Below are 23,472 nucleotides of genomic sequence, written 5' to 3' on the forward strand. Positions count from 1 at the left end.
AAAATTTGATGCTTTGGGGCACAAAAATCCTTATTTCTTTGTTGTTGTTTTTGTTTTGTTTTCCAACTGGAAAGAAAAAAGACATACTATCTATTTTATGACTTACTAATATTCCATCAACCATGCCACGCAGGTCTATCATACCCGTGTATAATTATCAGACTCTCACCACAAGTTCTCAAAATGTGGTTTGTTCTACCAGGCACCAACTCAGTTACCTCTGCAGACTAACAGCTGCCTACAGACCTTTTTCAGAAGACGGTGTCTAGAAACTGGAACAAAAGGGAATCGTGGCCTACTAACCAGAATTCATACAACTACTGACAAACTGTTTTAACAGGGGCTAACTAATATGCAGAAATTTGTCTTTTAATTGGCCTGTTTGGTCAACTCATTCCAGTGTTGGAAAACCCTCATGGTATGGAATGTTTTCTTTGCATCCTATTAGAACGCCTCGCACTTCAATCTGCCTGCTGCCCCTTGTCTTCCTGCTGTGCATCTCAGAGGAGTCACGCTCTGTTTTCCTTGCAGACATCAGCAAGACCTTCCCTTTGCCTTCTCTTGTGAAGGCTGAGCAGCCTCTTGAGCATCGTGTAGCTCAGCCTCACCACCTCAGGAGCCACATGAGGTACTCCCTCCAGCGCACCAGGCCCTTCCTGTAGCGAGGCTCCCGACGGATGGTGCTCCAGACGTGGCCTCCAGTGCCAGGGAGGAGAAGCACTTTCCTCACGCTGCTGCCTACATTCTTGCACATACAGCCTACGATGCAGCTAAAGGCAATCAGACGATTTTGAGGATACTCTCCAAAGCTACCACAGAGGACTGTTTTTTTTCTTCCCCTCTTACTTACCACAACTTAAAATAAGTTGTCTCACGTAGCATCTCATTAATATCAGGAGTTATATCTAGTTTAAAAAAAACAAAACATACACACTTAAATGAGGCCCTTAAGGCCCACGTTCATACAGTTCAGTTGGGAAATTGAGCTCCTTGTTACCAAAGCAATTCAGAAAATTTCCAAAGTTTAAATGCAACAACTTCAAATTGATTCCTCTTCGGTGGTTAGAAGTGTTTGTACTAGCTGACCAAATAGGTTTCAATGAATGTGGATTTCCTCAGAGTAACACCAAGAACACCTAAAGACTACTGTAACATCAGAAAGATGTAAGACCAGAAACCTGCACCGGCAGCATCAAGATAATTCAGTATTCATTTAGTTACTTTATTTTGTTATTATTTTGTTGTGTTTAAAAGACTGATATACCAAGTACACACACATTACACACAAAAGGCACACTGAAACTAAAATTCTGAAATTAAACATCTGGAAAGGGATGGTTTCAGAGGGAGAGATTTCCTTGTGTTTTATAGCCATAAATACAGGAAACTGCTTTTCAGGCACAAAATTCTTGACAATTAGGGGTGGCACATGTAGCAGGACAAAGGACACTGGATGAACACTTTTCCAACAATCGTGGCCATCTCATCTCTAGAAACTTACAAACTCAGGGCTTGCTGATACCTCAGGGAAGTCACCTCTCCATCTTTCTAACATAAGGATGGATCAAAGATTTGTAAAATATCCTTGCAGTTAAAAGCCTTTAACATTTCCCACATCACCCTCTCTCTGCCTATTCCACTGCTTTTCCAACTGGAATAGTTTTCTTCACAGTAAGAGATCCAGGTGAGTGAAGCGAATTACGCCAAACCACTTCTTTTATTCTTCATGGAGACAGAATTCTTTGACTTATTTTCAGCTTAATTCTGTCCTTGCCCAATCTTCCCTAAACTAAACCTATGTAATTCTCTCAACTTCCTCCCACCCCCAAGTCTCATTATCTGTGCATTTCATTTGTGCAGCTGACTCCTTAACTATATACATATATATTTACACACCACACAAATATATACACATACATACGCATATACAGTAACCTGACACTCAAAACCAGCCTCTTCACTTAAGGCTCAAAGTTGCGTGGCTGAGAAGAATGTTTCATCATTATCCTTCTGTGCATATCCCACAGATTTGCTTTTTCTTTGTAGCGGCACAATGCTTTTTACACACTTTCAGTCTGCATTCTGTATTGGTTTGGGCTGGGACAGAGTTCATTTTCTTCAAAGTAGCTCCTGCGGTGCTATGTTTTGGATTTGTGATGAAAAACAGTGCTGATAACACACTGACATTTTAGTTGTCGCAGAGCAGTGCTTGCACAGAGCCAAGGTCTCTTCTGCTTCTCACACTGCTGTGTAGTGGAGGCCAGAACTGCATGAGCAGCAGGGAGGGGACACAGCCAGGACAGCTGACCACAATGACCAAAGGGATATTCCACACCATCAAATGTCATCAACTAACAACTGGGAGAAAGGGAGGGGGGATGTTTGGAGTTGTGGCTTTTGTCTTCCCAAGCAATCCCTACACAAGATGAAGCCCTGCTCTCCTAGAAACAGCTAAACACCCACCTGCCAAAGGGAAGTAGCAAATGAATTTCTCGCTTGCTTTGCATGCACATGCAGCTTTTGCTTTACCTATTGTCTTGATTTCAGTGTACAAGTTCTCGTTTTACCTTTCACATCACACGATGGAGTGAGTGAGCAGCCGCGTGGGACTGGGCTGCCTGCTGCAGTTAACCCAGCTCAGCATTCGCTGCCGCACGAGCACTGGTTAGCCTGCTACTCCTTTAAGCTTCTCCCCTCTCCTTCCCCAGTTAAATACACTGTACCTTTCTCTCCTGAAAGCCATTTTGCTGATTTTAATCCTTCTTCAGTTGAAGCTTCTCCATTTGTTGTCACTTTTGTATTTTGTGAGAACGCTTGCACGCAGCTTGGATGACTGGGATGTAAGAAAGCATGAAAGCCTATGCAGACTAGCCCTCAGAAAACCCTTTGGCAGGTCTGCTCAGCACAAAGGAACAAAACGCCCTTTCTCAGTCAGACCCTCATTTGAAACAGAACAATTTTACAACAACCAAATTACTTCTGTGATACCTTGAGATACCTCTGTAGTTAAAAGGACCAAAAAAAAAAAAACCATTAATTTATACCACATTTTTCTTGCTGGCTCATTCAAAGGCCAAAGCAAAAAAAAATATTTGCATCATCAGAAAACATCTACTGCTCTGTTTTCACAGTAGTTACTACACAGCAAAAGAAGAAACTCAATACAATTTGCTCTAAAAATATAGCTAAAATGGATTTCCTATCTATGTACAAGTTAATTGTCTATTTATAACCTGTAGGTACCAGAGACCATTCAGTTCAGCGATTTCCAGAAGCCACTTTTTTTATAGGAAAGCAGAAGAATAAAAATAGTATTTACCATCTGGAAACTCACTCAAAATAATTGCCAAAAAAGCAAATCAGAATCGGTTGCTTAAACACTTAAAAACAACAAAAAACACACAAAAAAACAAACAGCTGAATGCTAGTGGCAGACATAATATCCAATACCAAAAAGCTATTAAATCTGTCCCATTTGTTTGCCATGATTTACTGCCTCGTTGTCATTAAGTATCTGTGTCATCTGTTCTTTGCTTTCCTTTTCCATTAATAGATTCATCCTTTTCTTCATCTTTCTTTTAGGTGATTTAAAAAAAAACTTTCTTAATGCTTTTTCAAATCTACTAATTTAAAATAATGAACCACGGGTAGATTTCACCCTTACATGCTTTCCCCTTCCTTTTATATGGAGCTTTAAGAGCGTACAAAACAAAGTGAAAATAAGTTGTCAAAGTCTTTTATTATCTTCTACTCACTAAATAGCTTCTCCTGTAGCTACACTTTTATTACATTTCCTCTATTCTTCCATATTGAGACAACTTGCCACTGTAAAATAGTATTTTCTAGAAACCTGTAGCACAACGCTTATCAGTAGTCTATCTTCATTTACGAATCTCCACCTCTGTTGAGAAATGCATATCTGAAGTAAATACTCTAATTACTTTTGCTTTTTAATTACCATGAATCAAGAGTGATATTCCTGTCATCACACATTCAAGTTGCCTTCAGCCTCTCGGCCAGCTCCTTCCAGTCAAACTACAAGACAGTACAGCCACTCACTTCCCACAACAGCCTCCATCACTCACTCACATGATTTCTATACACCTATATGCTCTTCGGATCAGTGCTTGCTGTATTGTTCTTTCCAATATTATAAGACCATCATTCCAATGCTTCTGCTACTCCACCGTGGGATTTCATATAGGCATTCCCTTACTGCTTGTCCACTTCTGATTTAAGACAACTGAGAAAGAAAAATCAGAGCGCAAACATTAAGTTACATGGGCAATCTTAATTTGAGCTCGTCCTTATTTTTGAGATAGAGGATTTTATGCTAAACATTGTTTTAATATAACTTCTAAATAAACTAAAACTAAAAAGTATGAAATTGGTATCACATTCACTACCTAGAGGGAGAGGGATGAAGAGAGCACGAAGATCAGAAACGCGAGACTGGATAACACCACGGTCCTTCAATTAAAAGAATGACCAGCTGCAAGACAAAGAATAACACAAGCAGCAGTTTGCACAAGTGTTTTCATAAAGGTGGAAGCCTTTGAAACCATGATTACTTAATTCACCTACCTTTACAGGAAAGGGTGATTCAGGGATGAAACCAAAGAACACAGCTTAACAATGATCCAAACATCAATTCCAAAGGAAAGCTTACTGCAGTAGTTGAATTGCCTGACATAGCAATGGCTTGTATCCTACAGCTAATTCTGTCAAACAGGATTCGTGCAGCCCGCTCAGATATCCTCTACAGATTTTCTGAAGCGTGAAGCTCGTAAGACTTCTCAAAGAATATGGAGCAAAGAACAAAATTAACCACGTGTCAGCACAGCAGAATTCTGCCAACTCCTCACAGAGCTCACAACAAACTATCATTTTAATCCAGAAAAATGGCAGCCACTGTCTGGTACAGTTTAGGTTTAAACATCTCCAAAGCCAATAGCTTCTAGCACCTTTGCTAGGCAAAAATTCTTCTTGCTCCAGTGGGGTACGCATCCCTCTTTGCCAGCTCTGGATCTGGTGTGGTAACATCTCAAATGCCACAGCTAAATTTCTCACTTGTATTGATTCCTGGAGAATCACATAAAGCAGCAGAGGCAGGGCATATAAAAAGATGCAATGTAAAAACAGGGACAGGGTAGCAGTTTAGTACAGGAGAAGATTTGGAGGTTGGTAATGTGAATGTTTCAGAATCCATCTCCTAGAATCTGACAGTTTGGTTACTGTGCACCCTTAAGCCAGACGTTATGCTACAAACATCTATTAACAGAATCAAAATTACTTCACTGGTCTCACAAGGGAATAACCTGTACTCCTAAAGCATATATGACAATACCACTGTCATATTCCCCAAGCCAGGGATCTTGTTTCTGGTTCTACCACAAACAAGGCTCATACCCAAGGCAGACAGCCTTTAACTCTAATTTCCCACAAAGAAACAGGGCACTCAAATTCATCCCCCACCTCCATGAAAATTTGAGTAGATCTTGTAGATGTGTGGAAAATACCTTTCTCAACGCCTCTAAAACAGAGCATCACAATATCAGGCGTCTACTTCCAGTTCTAAACTCTTGCAACAGCTTTGCCCTTCCCTTAGAAAACTGGAGCCTAGAAAGAGTTAAAACATAATAAAGCTATCTGCAAAAAGTATGTATGCTTGCAGTTAAAAAAGTAAGGTACCCTTAGTTCTAAGGGTCACTGCCAACTATGAATATATGTACATATTATTGAGAGCTATTAAGGCAGCCAACAAATACTGTTTTCGTTAAGGCACTGTACTTCATAACTGGAGCGGGCAAAGCACACACACACTGTTACATTGGCCTTGTCAATTAGCAGTAAAATATTGATGCCATAATGCAATCAAATTCGACTGTGTGCCCATAGTCCTGGCTTATTATTTCCTCAGAGTTGAATATACTTCATAAAGGTAAATGATACACAGAAAATAAAATTGAAAAAGAGCTCAGTGCATATATTCAGGCATCTTATCTTTGCAGTTCTTGAATATTCTACTTTTTGGTGTTTCAAAAAATGTTGCGTGAGATATGCAGTGTCTGAAATGGGTAATCTAGGAGCTAAATAATGAGTTATCTTAGTAAAATACTTTACCTATAAGCAACCTTTCAGATGGACTTGAAAATTTAGGAATAGAGAAAAATGCTGAGCTGATTGAACCAAAATGAAATTCAGTACAAGACCAGATATATTATGGGCAGTGATAAGAGTTTGGTAGAAAACAGTTGGTGAGGGGAAAGCAGTTTTTCTCTAGCAATAGAGCAGAAACCAGAGTGGAAAATGTGTAAACAGCTTCCTTCGATTTCTGTTGGAGGAAGCATTCCACCTTCTCTTCCCACTAATATATGCTGGGATGGGCAACGAAGCTGCAGTGAGGTAGCCTTTTCACCTGGAGCAAGAGACCCTACCAGTCATGTTCAGTTATGCACTGTCATGAGGACCTGAAAAAACTAAGTGACGGAACAGCAACTTCAGCGTATCACGCACTAGGAAAGATGAGTATCCAAAATATCTGTTTGTTAATTTTGTTAGAAACCTGTTTCCAAACACTATTTCCATTCTTTGTCTTTGTTGCGATGATATATGAAAGGAGCAACATTCCAAGGCCGTGCCTTCCTAACCACTGAACTCAACTCTTTATCTAATTCGGAGATCTGCAAGGAAGAAAAGCTAACTCATAAATAGGAGTTAAAAATTAATCCCACAGGGGCTCCACTCTTGCTGTATGCTAGTCAACGTGCTGCATCCCAGGGAGACCCAACGGTATTTCTTCAGTAACTGCTAGTGATTCTCTTGCACATCCAGAGACTTAAGTGCACCTAGCAAACTGCTAGCACAAAAGCACTGACAGGCCTAGGATGGAGCCTTGGCAAAGAATTTACATTTCACTTATGAGCTACAAGCTGTCACCTCCTCCCCCATTCGAGTTACTAAGCTCCTCACAGAAACATCCTTCCCGATTTGGGTAAGTTTTTATATCCGGGAGATATCCATAGAGATATCTCCTTTATGAATGGAGGCAAATGGTAACCTCATACCAGAGCAGGAGCTGTCACTAGGCTGCAACGCCAGCGCTGTGACAACACCGTCACGTTGCTCCCTAAGCATAGCTGTCACAGGCCTGCCAGGACAACCTCCCAGCCGGAGAGAACAAGACCAGGGACAGCTCTATTTTCAGTATTTTCATTCTTCCCTTCGCACATTTCTTACTGAAAACCATCTCAAATCTCAAGGCATGTGAAATTCTAAACACTGGGTAAATAGCCCTGGTTGTCAGACACACACACACACACAAAAAAAATAAACTCTTCTACAGAAAATACAGTATTAGCAGCACAAGTATTGTTGCAACTGATTCCATGTTTCTGTTATTTTAGTATTCTATTCCTAAATAGACACCTAAATTTAAACACCAAAAAGCTCTCAAACAGAAGAGAAATAGGTAAAGATTAAAAATGCTGACTTATAAAAAAATATTATTTACTAAAGTCAAGCAAGCAACAGAAAAGATGAAAGAGAGAGTTCCTGAAGAGCTCAGGAAGTGCTTTGTTTCCTAATAAGCAGGTCATTCAAAAAGCCCCCGCAGAGTATATTGCATTAACCAGGTGAAATCATTCGGCCCAGACTCCCCAGCACACAAGCCATCCAGATCCTTGACTATCGCAGTCCTGGGAGAATTTTTGCTAATCAGTGGAAATTTACTTATAGTAAGTTTTAATCAAGGCCCAGAGGAGGAGGGAAGAGAGATGAATCGGCTGGATGTGCCCAATTAGAGCTTCAGCAGGACACAGCAAAACTGCTTTGCAGAATAATATGCCCATAAAAAATAATGCCAGGATTTGAGTTGGAAGAATTGTTTTTCAGTTTTATCTATTTTTGGCTGAATATCAGGTTTTCAATCTGTACTCAGAGTGCAGAAGCAGATTAGTATCCTCCTCCTTATTTCTAATAAAACATGTCAACATCTGGCAACCCAGTTCTACAATGTTATTTTCCCAGACCAATCCGCAGTTCAAGTCCCCAGCATCAGGCATTTTGTGCGTTTCTCTCTTTTTCAGGGAGCCTAAAGGCAGTGCAGGAAGCTTTTTAACGAGCTACTTGTAAAGAAGTTCCCACCAATAATGGTTTGTTGTTCTGAACATTTTAAGGTCTCACTAGGGTAGGGTGGAGGTTGTTGATTTCTCAGTTCACTAACCAGGAGACTCTTCACATGTTCCACCCCAAGATACTCTAAAATAAAGCGAGAAATAGTGCAAGTTGGGGATTTCTCAATATTTGACTGGAAGGTCAAGGCCACGCAGCACTTTCTAGAGAGAATTGACTTCAGATCACCAAGAGGCGAGAACAACCTGAAAACAGAACTACAACATAATTAAACAGACACCAATAACTGCACACACAAAACCACTCCACACACCACAGCCTGAAAAGCTTTTTCCAGCTAATCCCATTTTTGACACTAAACCTGTCATTTTAAAGCAAATTAAGTGAAATCCACTAATGAAGAATAAAACGAACCCGACAGCTAGTAATCTGCTTTTTCAAGGGATTCTTCAGACATAACAATGGCCAGCACAAGCCTCAGACAGTACTAACAAGTCAAACACGAATAATTCAGTTTTTTAAGGACAAGCGTCTGACATCATTTAAACTGCTTCAGCTAAAGCAACGACTTCAAGATAACAGCAAGGACTGGCATAATGAGGGCAACCATATGTCTACCGGGGAATTTCTCATCCTTACGAAGAACGTTCCAGAGGCTGAAAATCGAGATAAAATACTGTATGCTGACAAAATACCTTTTGGGAAGAAAAGGGAGTAAAAAAGGGAAAAAAGTCAGAAACAGCCAACTGTAACAAGATTTAAATACTCATCTAATCCATATCCCTAGGTATGGCAGGTAGAAAATTTAGGAAACCTCAATCCATTCAGTTTCTTTGTCCCTTCTCCTTATTGGCCACCGATTTCTAATCAAGAAAGAATCTATCTATGTAAACACGTGGCACAAAATCCCATGAAGGGTTTTATTCCAGCAGATTTTAGAGACAGTATTTGCTATACTCCAGTAAACTAAAAAAAATGTATTGACATATACAAGGATCTTTTTTTCTTAAAGCTGATCAAGCAGTATTTTTAATTGAGTTGAATATCAAGATGACAACTTCGGTTTTATCACCCAAGAGAGTTATTTTTAAAACTGTGTATGAAAGGACGAATAGCATTCTCAACAACACCATTAATTACCACCACCAAAACAAAAATTTCAGCAATTCCTGCTCTGCCACTGTCACCTTCTTGCCCTTTCTCATCAAACTTTTTAATACTGGTGCCAAGGAGGCAAATGGTGGGTTCCACCTCCTCCTTTTCACCCCCAAGACCGAACCCCGCTCTTAATTTAAGTGCTAAAGGTCAAGGAGGGGACAGACAGACGGGACAACCTGCAAGGACTTGCACAATTTCAGAAGACCTTTTGAGCCTTCTCATTCTACCATGAAAGGATGCTTAGTGGCTCTTCTTGCTTTAAAAGACTTAAAATGTATTTGTAATTTGCTTTTAGTTAATGAAGTTTTAGCAGATTTAAATTGTAACATTGCCTTTTCCTCCCTTCAAAAGGAAAAAAGAACACAACCCAAGTTCCCAGCTGTCAGTCCTACTTCAAAACCATGCAAGATGCATGAAATTTTTGCCTACAAGTCCAGAGTGAAAGACTTTCATCCTCGCTACTACCACGCCAGCAAGAACTTCAGCCTCCAAAAGCTTGCAAGCTTCAACTTTGGTTGTTAAACAAGGCTACGTCAGATGTGGTCATTCTACCAAGCGCATTTGGGTTTGTTGAACCCGACCGTAACAGCTGAGTCCAACAGAAGTTGGGCCTCACCTCTGTCATATTAATAGGGTAATTTAATCCCATTATCTCCTGCAGTATTCACCAGTACAGCCTGTACCTTTATACTATAGAAGCGAGGATCCTTTAAAGTCTTAGCTTGATAGAATTTGACCAAACAATTGAAGAAAGTGCTTGATCCACCACCTTGTGCACATTATTTGAGCTAAGCTGCTTTAGCTTATTATTTACAAGCCCCCAGAGCTTTCCAAGGGTACAGCTTAACAAGACAGCATTCCCTGGCTTTTGCAAATCTATTGTTTTCTCTTTTCCCCTTCTCAGGGCTTGAATAGCTAGGCCTAAAAGCAGGAACAGGGCATTATCAAGCTGAGCAAGAAATATCTACAACCGACTGGGATAACAGTTGTTTCCAGTAAATAGCTGCCTACTCCTATTTCCCTGACTTAAATCATACAGCTGTGGATCAGATAGCAACATTCAAAATACCAGGTTGAAAGCCTTCATGGTCTTCCATATTTTAGCCATACAGTTGGCCTATTTGGAAGAAAAATCTGCTGATATCTAGGGTTAGTTTTAGTAAACTAAAGTCTGCCACTGCTTTCTTTCTGTGAAGTGAATTCTTCTGTTGTAGCCCCCAAATCCTGCAGCTGCTGCACAGTAAAGCATTTCCCAAAGTAGTTTATAAAGGCAGATGCAAAAAGTGAGACTCCTTAGGGCCTAAAGCCACGACTTTTATTTTATTTATCTTCACTGAACTAATAGCTGCAAATTTTAAACTTCACTGGATTTTTTAACTCGCTTCAAAAGTTAATTAAGAAAAAAACAAGATTAAACTCATCTTGGTAAAACAAATATAAATTTTGTATTTATCTCACATTACTGTAGCATGGCTTATAGCCAAAACTAATACACTGCGTACCGGTACAGACTGATAACTGAAGGTTACATAGAGGACTAATAACCACTTAGTGGACAGGAGAAATGGTATTTCCTCTCCACTCATTCTGGTCTCAGTTACAATACATCCATCTTTCAGTTTTAAAAAATATATATTTTTGTTTTGTTTTTTTAACCTTTCAATGGTATTTCACCAAAGGCACCATTAAATGTTTCACGTAGTTAGTAACTACCAGTAACCTCATTGTGTTTGTATCCCAGAATTGACTGTGTAGCTACAGTAGCCACTCATTTTCTTTTTAAATACTTAATTCCACATAACACAAATAATATCTTGCACTGTGACCTTCAGCAGCACCAAACACGTATACACCAGCACTGAAGTTCCAGTCAACTGAAAGCTTTACTTGATAAAGTTGTCTTTTTTTTTGTTTGTTTGTTTTATTATATAGATTTTAAAACTTCTTCATGGCCAAATTATGTCAAAGAGAAAATTATTTCCCAACTACTAAATAAAACTGCTGTCAATACTGAAGAACTATTGAGCAATAAACAACTGTCCTGAGAGCAGCTGAAAAGAGAACTTCCACCGAGACAAGAAGAGCAGGTGAAGAATAGAAACAAGGAAGCTTAGATGAAAGTGGGCATATTCAGAACATTATATTTTCTTATAATGCAATTATAATGCCATTTTTTCCCTGAGATTTCAGTGGCTTGTATACAGTTTTCCCATCCCCTACCCCACTTATTAAAAAAAAAAAAAACACACTAGGGTGAAACTTGTGGGCAGCTTCTGTGTTACCACCAGCTTGTGTTTTGTGATCAAGCTGTTGATGATCTCAACTAATACAAATTCCACACTGTCATTTGGCACAGTTATTTTGTTAAATGCCTTTTGTTGCAGGTATTTAGAAAAAAAAATCTGTTGCTGAAACAAGACTTTTAAAGTAGCACTTTCTACTTTGACTTGAGCGTGTGTTTTGATAGTGGCCCAACAGCGGGCATTTTTCAAGGGCAAAAAAAGTCCTGATAACATAAAAGCATGCACAAACACAAGGCTGACATTCTACACTACAATCTTTACTAAAGCTGTTTGTGTCATTAATTACATTACCCCTAAATTTAATCAGATTTAAATATCTGCATGTACAAGCCCCGTGTGCCTACCTTAATGAAAAGACCAGAGGTTATTTTGGTGATAAGCACCTAAAACTGTCCCCATAGATGTGTCTGTGAAATCTCCTTAATCTGGTCATAAGTCAGAATTTCAAGAAACTCAGTATTAAGAAGAGAGGAAAGGTAAAATAGCGGTAATTCAAATGTCAGCACTACAAAGTGAATCTTTTCAAGTTTAGATGCAAGCAGTTGATACCTGTGGGCTTAGGGAAAGGCAGTAACTGAGTATGTAACACTGTACAGAAACGATGCATTTTCAGCTAAACTACCTTTCTGTTCTTTACCCGCTCTTCTATTCTCAGTGGAAGTTCTGTGTTCCCAGCTGTTCTGAGAACAACTGCTTATTACTTCATATTTCTTCAGTATTTGCCACATTTTTATGTTAACTCTAGCTTTAAAACTAAAGATGCTACACCGAATTTTCATAAGAAGTCCATTCTATTTGCTTGTTCTGCAGTACTCACAACTCCTCAGAATATTTCTTCTCCCCTTCACAAAGAAGTTACACAAGCTTGCACTTTTTCTGAGAAAAATCTTGGGAAAAAAAAAAAAACAACAAAAACATTTGCCTAAAGGCTAAAGAAACCCAATGACGAATCAGTCAACACTCTGTATGACACAGGGGCTAAAAAGCAAAACACAGGATCTCATCAACATGGGCTTCTATTATCTAGAAAGAGTGTTATGGAAAGCTACCGTAACAAGTGTCCGTGCAGGCAGAAATCATAATAAACCTAAACTAGGCACACAAAGGCTCATACTCCCAAGTTTTGAGTTACAATACATCAGCTGAACCACAGTAGCTGTTCAGGTTGATCTTCATCGACATTGGCAAAAAGAGTTTGATTTCATACAGTTTCAACCCTTTCCTCGCAGGATGACTTCAGAATATGCCAATCAAATAATTTCCCTTTAAGTTAATCACAGAAATTTTGGTGGATATGTAAAAACAAGGTCTAATCAACTGAGGGCATCACAATGTTGCAGAAATCATGGCATTTGAGTAGCTCAAATAAATTTTAGTCATTTTTTGATATCATTCGTATCAGAAATATCAACAAAACTGCCATAATGGTATGGTAATAGACTATTGGTATAGTTACAGACTGCAATGAGTTGCACAAACATTTCAGACACTGGGTATTAAAAAAAAAAACTGTATATAATCAGAAAAATGACTTTTTTTGAGTGAGGCTACTTACATATTAAATGTTAGCAGCAATGAATGAACATGAATGGAAAAATCACTCAAAATTATATACAACAGCTTCCTTTGTAAAATGTTTTCCATGCTGAAGATTTGAACGTTCTTCGATAGAAAACTTCAGAGCTTTGAAATCTTGTTCACCTGTGAAGGTGCCCAATCCTGGGAAACTTACTAATTTTACTGCAGTTAGTTTAGGTTTCCTGCTTATTTACAACAAAGGTTCCTATGCAATTCCTTTTCCATTTCTCTAGTTTTTGAACACAGCATAAATGAATGTCTAAAACTCCGGAAAAAGTCATTATTTTCAGAATGTTATGCAATTGGTAGGACATAAACAAAAAAAAAAAAAACCAACTCCATAAAATTCGTCATCAAAAGACAACAGAACAGAATTTAAAAAAAAAAAAGAGAAAGAAGTATAATCTTACAGCAAGCATTTCTAAAATGGAAGCAATTACAACACGAGAGTCACATTTTCAGGAAGAGAGTATTACCTCCACACATAACTGATCTTTTAGACAAGATTTGTAATTCCTGTGTCCTAAACAATGATTTTGTAATCATTATTTCCCTTTTACAAAGGAATCAACAGGAATGAGGGTGAGGCAAGCTGCAGAAGGTCATTTAATAGGCCAAAGACAGAGCATAGCCTTGGTTTATAAAGCCCCACAGACTGTCTCCTTCAAGTTTCACAACCGTCACTTCCTTATGTTTTTTTACGTAGCTTTATAAAAAGTTTCTACTTAATGAACGACTGTCTCAATTTTGCACTTGTGGAAATCTGAGTGTTAAAAAAAGGATTACAGAAACGCATTCGCCAGACTGAGCTGCTAAATCGAAGACACATCAGCCTATCTGTCTAAACTGCTGCTAAATCAAGAACGTTCTGTACAGCATGTTCAACTATGTTCAAGTTCTCGATCCCGTCTCATTTCAGTAACTCAGAAAGACCTACAAATTTTTTTAATGCTTCTACTCTCTGCCAGCAGCATTGCTACCCCACAAGGCCCGGTGTTTTGACACTTTAACTCTTGTCGGCACTAAATCCAGGCTAACAGAATTAACCTCACTGTTTGTACGCTCCTTCTGGGTCGTCCCATTACTCGCGACAAAAAAATACGAGTTATTGTGGATCAGAACGAAAAGAAGAAAGAGGGATTTGAAGAGGAAAACGAGAAGCAGGGGATCAACCGCATCTAAACGCGAAACGAAAATACAAAAAATAAGGAGGCGAAGCGGAGCAGGTGACACAGGAAAGGCCAGGCCCACAGCCGCAAAGCCCGGCGCTCTTTTGTCCTGGGCACGTCCCGGTAAGTCAGGGCAGAAGCCAGCCACGGTGCCCGAGCGGATCCTGCAGCTGCCATCCCCGGCTCCTCCGGAGAGGCGGACGAAGGCGGCACCCGGCTGGAAATACCTGTCGGGCAGCGGCAGGCTGCCTGCACCCCGCCGGCCCTGCGGCAGCCCGGTGCAAGCACGCAGAGCCAGGCGCCCTCGGCCCGCAGCTTCCCGGGGGGACACCCCTGGAGGCAGGGCTCGGCCCCGGCCCCTCAGCGCCCCTCAGCCCCCTCAGCCCGCACCGAGGGCCCCGACCCCGCTCCCTTCCCCTCCCCGCCCTCTCCCCTCCGCCTGCCCCCCCTCTCAACCTCCCCTCACCCCTCCGGGCACCCCACCGAGGGCCGGGCCGGGCTCCCCTCGCTCCCCCTCACCGCCCCGCAGGCCGGGGCGCGGCTGGCGGCCGGCCGCTCACCTGCATGGACGCCATGATGGAGCCGCCTCCTCCTCCTCCTCCTCCTCCTCCCCCCCGCCCCGCCGCACCGCGCCGCGCCGCGCCGCCGGCCCTCGCAGCGCCCGGCTCCGTCCCCGCCCTCGGCCGTCACGTGGTGCCGCCGCCGCCGCCGCCGCGCAGGCGCCGGGGAGGGGCGGTGCGGGCGGGCGCGGGGAGGGCGGTGAGGCGGGCGGGCGGGCGGGTTGTGGTTCGGAGGGAGAGGGGGAAGCGTCCTGAGCTGTGGCGTGAGGGAGTCGTGTTTTAGGTGGGAGCGTGTTGGGATTCGGCGTGTTCGTTTCCTGGGATGGAATATGCCCAGTGCTTTGCGCCAGGTGCTTGGGTGGTAGCTCTGTAGGTGAATAAAAACGCCCCACCAGGAGCTAAAGTCAGCGAATTAAGCACCTTCACAGAATCACAGAATCATCTAGGTTGGAAGAGACCTCCAAGATCACCGAGTCCAACCTCTGTCCTAACACTAACAAGTCCTCCACTAAACCATATCACTAAGGGCTACATCTAAACATCTTTTAAAGACCTCCAGGGATGGTGACAACCACCTCCCTGGGCAGCCCGTTCCAGTGCCTAACAACCCTTTCAGTAAAGAAGTTCTTCCTAACATCCAACCTAAACCTCCCCTGGTGCAACTTTAGCCCATTCCCCCTCGTCCTGTCACCAGGCACGTGGGAGAACAGACCAACCCCCATCTTGCTACAGCCTCCTTTAAGGTACCTGTAGAGAGCAATGAGGTCTCCCCTGAGCCTCCTCTTCTCGAGACTAAACAACCCCAGCTCCCTCAGCCGCTCCTCGTAAGACTTGTTCTCCAGACCCCTCACCAGCTTCGTTGCCCTTCTCTGGACTTGCTCGAGCACCTTGTACAGCAGCTATTTCATATTATATAGCAGCATTCCATTTATTCCATGGTATAGTATCCCATACCTAGCTGATCCTCAACATAAACCTACAAAATAATGGTTCTGAAGACAAATCTATAAAACCCTTAATGTTAGTGTGTGCATAAAACCAAGGGTTTAGTAGAGGGTGATGGCTGGACCGGATGATCTTGGAGGTCTTCTCCAACCCTAATGCTTCTATGATACTGACTTTATAGCTCGTTGTAGCTCCATTTTCTCACTGACCTCACTGCACATTCCAATAACTAATCTTACAGTACCTGTCTTTCCTTGCCCATGCACACCTGCACTTCATAATGATGCCAAAGAGCCCCCGTTGGATCACCTCTGCTCCTCAGTAACACCTGACTTTGCTTTTGGAGGTGGCCTAATACAGATCCAATCCGATGACTGGACAGTAGTTCTCAGCTCGTATGTGCCTCTGAAATCTGCAACCTTAATTTTAGGCCTAAAGAAGGATTGTGTATCTGAAAGGTTGCCTGCTTTCTTTAACCGTGTTACTTGGTGTGATACAAATGCTGTTCCCTCTCACAAGCTTTACCTTCCGAGATATTTTTTTGTATCTTCGGCCTTAAAGATGGCTAACTGGTAGAAAACAAAAACCCAGCATAATGCGGCATCAGATGCCAACTCGTGTCCGGCATGGGCAATGTTGCTGTTGTTTAAATGAGCGTCCAGATTCCTGTGGTTTGCATAAAAGGAGCAGCAGAAGGCAGCAGGAGCATCATTCCTCCGTGAGCTAGCTGCAGGAGTGAACAAACCTATGGGCTTTGGAGGAATTTGCTGATGACAGAACTGAGTATGTGTTGATTTTTGAGTAGGAAATGAGAGTAGCCTACTAAAAGGGTGGAAAAACTTGCAATGTAAGCTGAATCCTATACTTTTTGCCCTCTAAATCCAACCTCAATTCTCAGTCACAAACAATAGGCTCCTGAAGCCGTGCAAGCTGGCATTGCTCTACTGCCTTCATTTAAGTGACATTGAAGTGTCAAGAGTCCTGCCATTGTGTTTTCCCTAGAAGTCAATATTAACATATGATCTCTCAACTCATATTAGGTTGCAGGATAATTAGGATTAATTGCATTTGGTAGAGGTGGAGGTTTCTTTTTCCTGCCGTTCTTCAGAACTAACTTAGGCAGTTACAGTATTAAGTGGCACTATTACTGTTTTACTAGATGTTGGGTTTTTTTGCATGATTCAAGCATATGTTTATCCCCAAATACATTTGTGCCATATGCCACAATGATAGCAAGAACATCAAGTTTAAGCAGTGGACATGTGTTCAGCTATAAACATGGACATATTGACTATTCGTGTTGTTGTCATCACAGGGAGATAAAACTGATTTGAGTCCATTGTATTCAGTTTCTTAACCATGTTCTAGAAAACCCTTTTCAAGGTCAGAAGATATGAAAAGGCCTAAGTGTATGAACGCCAGCAAGCTAGTTTTGCATGAAGAGAACAGCCTTGTAGCCTTACGCTAACTGTAACCAATAAAAATACAAGTTCCACTCTGTAATAAAGAAAAATTGTCTCTGGCCAAGAAGCTGCTTTGGAAAACACTCTTAACCTTTTAACTACCCTTAAGTTCCAGAAGTCTTTTTTTTTTTTTTGAATTTTATTTTATTACAGTAACTTTTTGATCTTAAAAATAAAGGCACCTACCACATTTTGGACTAAAATATTGTTTACTGAGATAACTTCCTCCAGTTGCAAATTCCATTCCTGAGGATAGCAGACATGAAAAGCAAGGAACAGGGTCTGCCCTTTGCATAAATGATAAAGCACAAATGGACTACTTCCCACCCCGTCTTAACTGAATGTGTAAGAGACCAAACAGTCATTCTGCAGCTGAAATTCATGACCAGAACCCATCCTAAATTCACTTTGAATAGTTTGTTCTTATACCAAATGTATTTTTTCTACTACACATCTTTTTTTTTTTTTTTTTCCAGGTGTAATGCAATTCCATAATATATTTGTGCAACATTTTTATTCCTGTGTTTTATTGTTTTTTTTTTCTCCTTCCCCATGTCTCCATCACCTGGATGGCAGGCAGTGCTTTTTAGTAACTGTTTGTACAGTGCATAATGCCACAGGGATTCAATCCCTCAAGCATAATAAGGAAACAAATACTATTAGCAGACTCTCAGGAAGAGTTTTTTTTATGAATATCAGTATTTTCTTCTTTAAATACTGTTCTGTTCCTGACTTTGTGATGGCTCATAGTATTCTTTGTTCTAAATTACTCAGTAATCTAAACAACAAAAAGCCCCAGATCCCAGAGTGGGAAGATTTCACAATGAGTTGGTTATATTGTAATTTGCTGTTCATTTCAGCATTGACCTTTACCTATACGAAATATGGGAGAAAACACTTGTGCAGTTAAACCTTCCTAATCTCTTGCAGGTGTAGAGATAGCCAAAGCAGAAATGAAAAATTCTTGGTGGCTTTTTTTTTTTTTTTGGGGGGGGGGGTTGGGGGAGTTGTTTGGGTTTTGGTTTTTGTTTGTTTGTTTGTTTTTAATGAAATAAATCTCTAGTATTTGGCCAGTGCAGTCTCATCCTGCACAAGTAAACTTAAGTTTTGCCAGAAGCTTCCAAGTTTGGAGTCCTAGATCCCAAATACTCAAAGCTTTAGAGGTAAGAGGGCTTTAATGTGGTATCTGCATTATTTCAGGAGGTATTTTGTATTGATCTGATCAAATACGCGGTTATGACTCATATCTAATATATATATAGTGCAAATCATGAAATTGCAACTGTACCTCCTACTGAAAATGTACCTGAAAACATTCATGAATGTGATCTAAAAACCCATTTCATGGTTTGCATTACCTATATTTACAGAAAAAAATGCAATCAATATTCAGTCTGCATTTGTTAGATAATCTTCTGATGTATCTAACCAGTTTCACAAAAGTCAAATATGTTTCTTGATTGGGGTTCTTATAGTTTTATATTCCATTCCCTCCATTATCGTTACCAAACATTTTTTTTCCTCTGGTCTCCCTTTTCCTGTATCATTCTTCTATATACCAAACTATCACAACCTGTTTCTTTACAATTTCTGCCACTGTAACACGTGCTTGATTTCTTTTGTCTTTGTACACTGTACTTGTTTGTAGCTTTCCATCTTATCTCTATCTTGCACGGAATTTAACTGCACATTGACATTAACCTCCCTTTGTTACTCCAGTGACACAGCAACCATAATCTGCAGTGCCAGGAGACTACGTCTCAGGAGCATGGAGGACTACATACCTCACAGAGGACTTGTGCCAACTTCTTCCACTGCCAGTTTAAGGGTACTGAGCTTAAAAAGTCTGTGGAACAGAGATCTGATAAACACACGCTTGATGCACCTGCAGAAAGCGGTCTGCATCATGCTAGTAAAAGGTGTGGAATCAAACCAAGACAAAATTGTATCGAGAAGACAAATTAATTGCATACATCGCTAAAAATGAAAAATATGCTACATTTTCATATGTTTTTGACCTGTTGAAATTGTGTTGCTGTTTTATTTCTTACTGATAATGTAGGGTTTTCATCAATGGCTTCTTCTAATTTTGTCTTACTCAGTTCTTAATAGTAACAGGCACATTTATCGCTTCTGTTCCACGTCAGTTAAAGGAGTGAATGGAGGCAAAGGGAAAGGTTTCACCTTATTCCCGATATGGGAGAAAACACAGCATGAGTGATCCCATTCTCAGATGTCATGTGCTTCCATTTCTTCTCTTATGCAGGATTTATCAATTTTGCAAGTGATCTGTGGCTTTCAGTTTAGCCACAGGAAGACTGAAACCATTTTGTGGTTTAATCCTGGCAGGCAGCTGAGCACCATACAGCCGCTCGCTCACTCTTCCCCCAGAGGGGTGGGGAAGAGAATCAAAAAGGTAGAAGTAAGAAAATTTGTGAATTCAGATGAAGACACTTTAATACATAAAGAAAAAGTTGCGTGCACAAGCCAAGCAAAACAAGGAATTCATTCATTACTTCCCATTGTCATGCAGATGTTCAGCCACTTCCAGGAGAGCAGGGCTTCATCATGCATAATGGTTACTTACCAAAATGTTTTTCCATCAGATCAGAAAAAAATAACCTGGCCTATTCTGTGGACGCACAGTTATAGTTACTGCCAGGGAAGAAGGAGAACACGTGGCCATGGCAAGAAGGGGAACTGCCTGTTCTAGTAATATGCTGCAATCACCATTTTGAAGTAACTGTCAAGCCACGCCTTTGGCACCAGTACTCCTATAACTCTTAGAAATCCTGTAAAGATAAATACTTATAAAGATAAAAGCTATAAAAATGTAAATAATGAGGATGGTGTAGGACCCGTAATCAAAGAATAGATAAACAGATTAAAAAGCTTGTTGTTATGTAATTGTGAAAAGTTCTGCCACATAAAAAGCGTTATCCAGAGCCCGTGTAAGCAGGTTGATTACGGCATCTATCAAATACAAGGTTCAGACTCTGCTCAGTGATAATAAATACATTTAAGATTCAAATAGCATTGTCGTTTAGGTTGTTTGTTTAATCTTTATAAAGACTCTGAACAGAAAGCTTCTCAGCTAAGCCCAAGGGGTATGTGAATACCTACTAAGCTGGTTATCGGAGATGCACAGAAGTGACTCAGACTCCACAACCAATGCAGAAGATGCTGACAGGAAATTTTCAGGTCTGTGTAGCTGTTTAGTCATGCTGGTCTAGAAGCAAGATACATTTGCTGGAGAAAAGACGTCTTGGGTGGCTTACAGAGCCGTACACTAAGCTATCGCAGCTCCAGCACGATGAAAAACAAATCCTCCAAATGTGCACATCACACTGGGCACTGCCATCACCAGAGACTGCCTGCTATGTACAGAGCTTACAGAATTTCAGTTTGCAGGCTTGTACACCAAGATGTCACTGATTCAGCCTGTTGGTTAGGCTTTGTTTTTTTTGAGCGTCCCTTGGGAAAGACTTCATACAGAGTATGATGTTAAGAAAACAAAAAGGATGAGCGGTTACTTGACTATTTCAGCAAATATTTTCAGGCAGTTCTCTTGTTAAATCATAGTTATTTATTACAAGTTAAATATTTCTCATAAGTGCTCTATGACAAATCTGAAAGCAGCTTAAATGATAGTGTGACATTGGGATATGATTTACATGTTTCGAGTAATTTGCTAGAAATAATTCTGACTCAAATGGAGTCTCACTTCTGGAAAGCATTGTATGTCCAATCTAGTATGGTAATGCAGGAAGCTTTTCCCTGTATGAAAAGATAGATGAAATGCCAAATGCAAATAGATCCTAGACGTTTTTCAGGCTCAGCAATACCAAACAATTTGTGCAAGAGATAGTTAACCTGCCTAACAAGTCCTCTGTTGTTTTACTGAGCAGAATATCAACAATTTGTAGCAACCTAAGACATTAATTATGCATTACTTATGGTTTTGTGTAATTGGGATTTTGAAGATAACGGTTGGCTATTATTAGGCGCAAGTAGGATATCCGTAGTATTTTTTTACATGGGAAGAGAAGCCTAAGCTATGAACTTTCATCTGAAAAAGCAGTTTTAATTAATTAACAATTAATATTGAAAGAATTCACAGTATTTGGCTTTAACTTCAAAAGAATCTGACATTCAATATATAAGGAGTACCATTAATTTCCCTCCTCAAACTCATTAATTGCATGAAACTATCCTGAAAACCAGTAACTTTACCATTGCACAGTAAGGTTTTAATTTATCTAAAAGCTCTCGGGTTGTTACTTTCACCAATGTAAAGTGATGAATATATTTTAAGGAGAACGTTAATTTTCCAAATGCTACCCTGAACAAGTGAGGCTACAAAATACTGCATGATGAATGTCTTGAAAATCGTCCGAGTACATAAGTTTAAGAGGAGAAAAAGTTGAAGAAGTCCATTTGTTACAGAGTAATTGTGATCTTACATCATTATTCTCCTCCCACAGAGTGTGGGAGGAAAATCCTCTACCCTGTAAGCATAAAACATTAACATGGTGATGACCGAACTTTTTTTTTTTTTTTTAATCTCAGTGACCTTTCTCCCACAGAAGAGGGATTGCACCATAACCTATGTTTGTAGAAGCATCGCGCTCGAAGCTTTATTTCATGACATGCAACACTCGTTAAAACCTGAACTGATAAAGTCAACATTCTTCTCTCTCGGCTGCCCTACTGACAACACTCAAGCAAGCTTTGTAGATGACTAATAATCACAAAATCTATGTGCTCTTTTCTGGATCTTCCCGCTGTTGTGCAACACATTGAGGTCACAGTGTTGATATGTTCCCATAACATTGCCACCTAGTGAGCTACATTTAAGAAGAAATCCCACTTCAATCCAATTTATTGTTTGTCAAAAAATCCTTTAAAGCTGGACATTTTCCATGGGAAAAAACACCAAATGCCTCATTTGCTAATTACAGAGCTTTGATCCACCTGTATTTTAAAAAGAGCATTACAGTTTTATTTCCAGATTCACTCAATCTTAAAATAAGAGTTCCTGCTTTTTCTCTCCCAGTTGTTGAAACTAAGCTTACAGCCCAGCCTTCACTGTTAGTTTCAGCTAGGAAAATCTGCTATTTCTCATTAGCACCGACACACTAGTGTTGTGATTTTGTTGACTCTGCAGTAGCTGGTACGGTTAAATTACAATGCAACAATTGAGACCAAAAGAAAAAAAAAAAAAAAAAAAGGAAAAACATGGCCTGAAAAGTTACTTCTGTGCCAATAATTCCCTTGTCTACTTCATTATATAAACCAAAAGATTTAGGTAGGTTTGGGGATAGTAAAAACTACCCCTTTCAATGGGATTGTAAAAACAAGAAGGGGAGAAAAATCAAATAGCCACTGCTGCTATTTATGACATTGGTGTATATACTGTAATTTGTAAATGCGAGCAGAAGCAACAGATTTTCCACATTTAATACCATTACTTCAGAAAAGCCTTTTAAATATTGTGTTCGATGCAGTTGTTGAATATAACGGCCTGGTGAATCTTGATGACAATCTCTCTTTTCTTGAACCTCAAAGCCAAAAGGGAATTTAAAGTCTTGTAAAACAGAGTTTGGATTGTTCCAGATACACAGTCCATTTCACGCTGGGAGGCCACCAGAGACTTCTTCACCACCTTATACTATGAAAAATCATAACGTTGCAGGACTTTCCTCGTTGCTTACAATTGGTAAAGACTTTGCAACTTTTCATGGCTAAATCAGAACTTGTTTAAAACGTTAATCACCAGATACAGGACTAGCTTACCAAGCAAAAGGGAGTTCAGTATTACAGGACCCACAAAGTCTTTAAAGGCTGTCTTTAAAGACTGTCTTTAAAGACTCTTCAAGGCTGTTTAGGAATACCAGGCACTTTCAGTATGCTGTCAGTTCTTTGGAGAACTGACTAGTTACAATTAGGAGGAGCTGGAAGAGATCTAAGCACTAACTAAATTCATGAATCTCTTCAGAACTATGAAGAAACCTTTTAGTATCATCCATGGTGTTTCACCATCTTTCACCCAAATACTAGTTTCAATATTAGCAGTTTGCTCACCACACAATTCACGAGAACTATGATTCTACAGCAGAACACCCGCTCTAAGAGGTCACAAATCAAATCAACAGAAACACAG

General features: G+C 40.3%; 1 protein-coding gene across 1 annotated transcript in view; it reads right to left on the minus strand.

Annotated features, from left to right (window-relative positions):
* The window catches only part of UBE2W (ubiquitin conjugating enzyme E2 W), a 34,411-nt gene extending 19,399 nt beyond the window's left edge, over positions 1-15,012 (minus strand). Inside the window, exon 1 of the mRNA XM_048077027.2 lies at positions 14,902-15,012. Coding sequence (XP_047932984.1) covers positions 14,902-14,916 — 15 coding nt within the window. The 5' untranslated portion in view covers positions 14,917-15,012. The remainder of the gene's footprint in view (positions 1-14,901) is intronic.
* Positions 15,013-23,472: the final 8,460 nt, after the last annotated feature.

Source organism: Anser cygnoides, chromosome 2 (assembly GCF_040182565.1).
Source record: "Anser cygnoides isolate HZ-2024a breed goose chromosome 2, Taihu_goose_T2T_genome, whole genome shotgun sequence".
Taxonomy (NCBI): domain Eukaryota; kingdom Metazoa; phylum Chordata; class Aves; order Anseriformes; family Anatidae; genus Anser; species Anser cygnoides.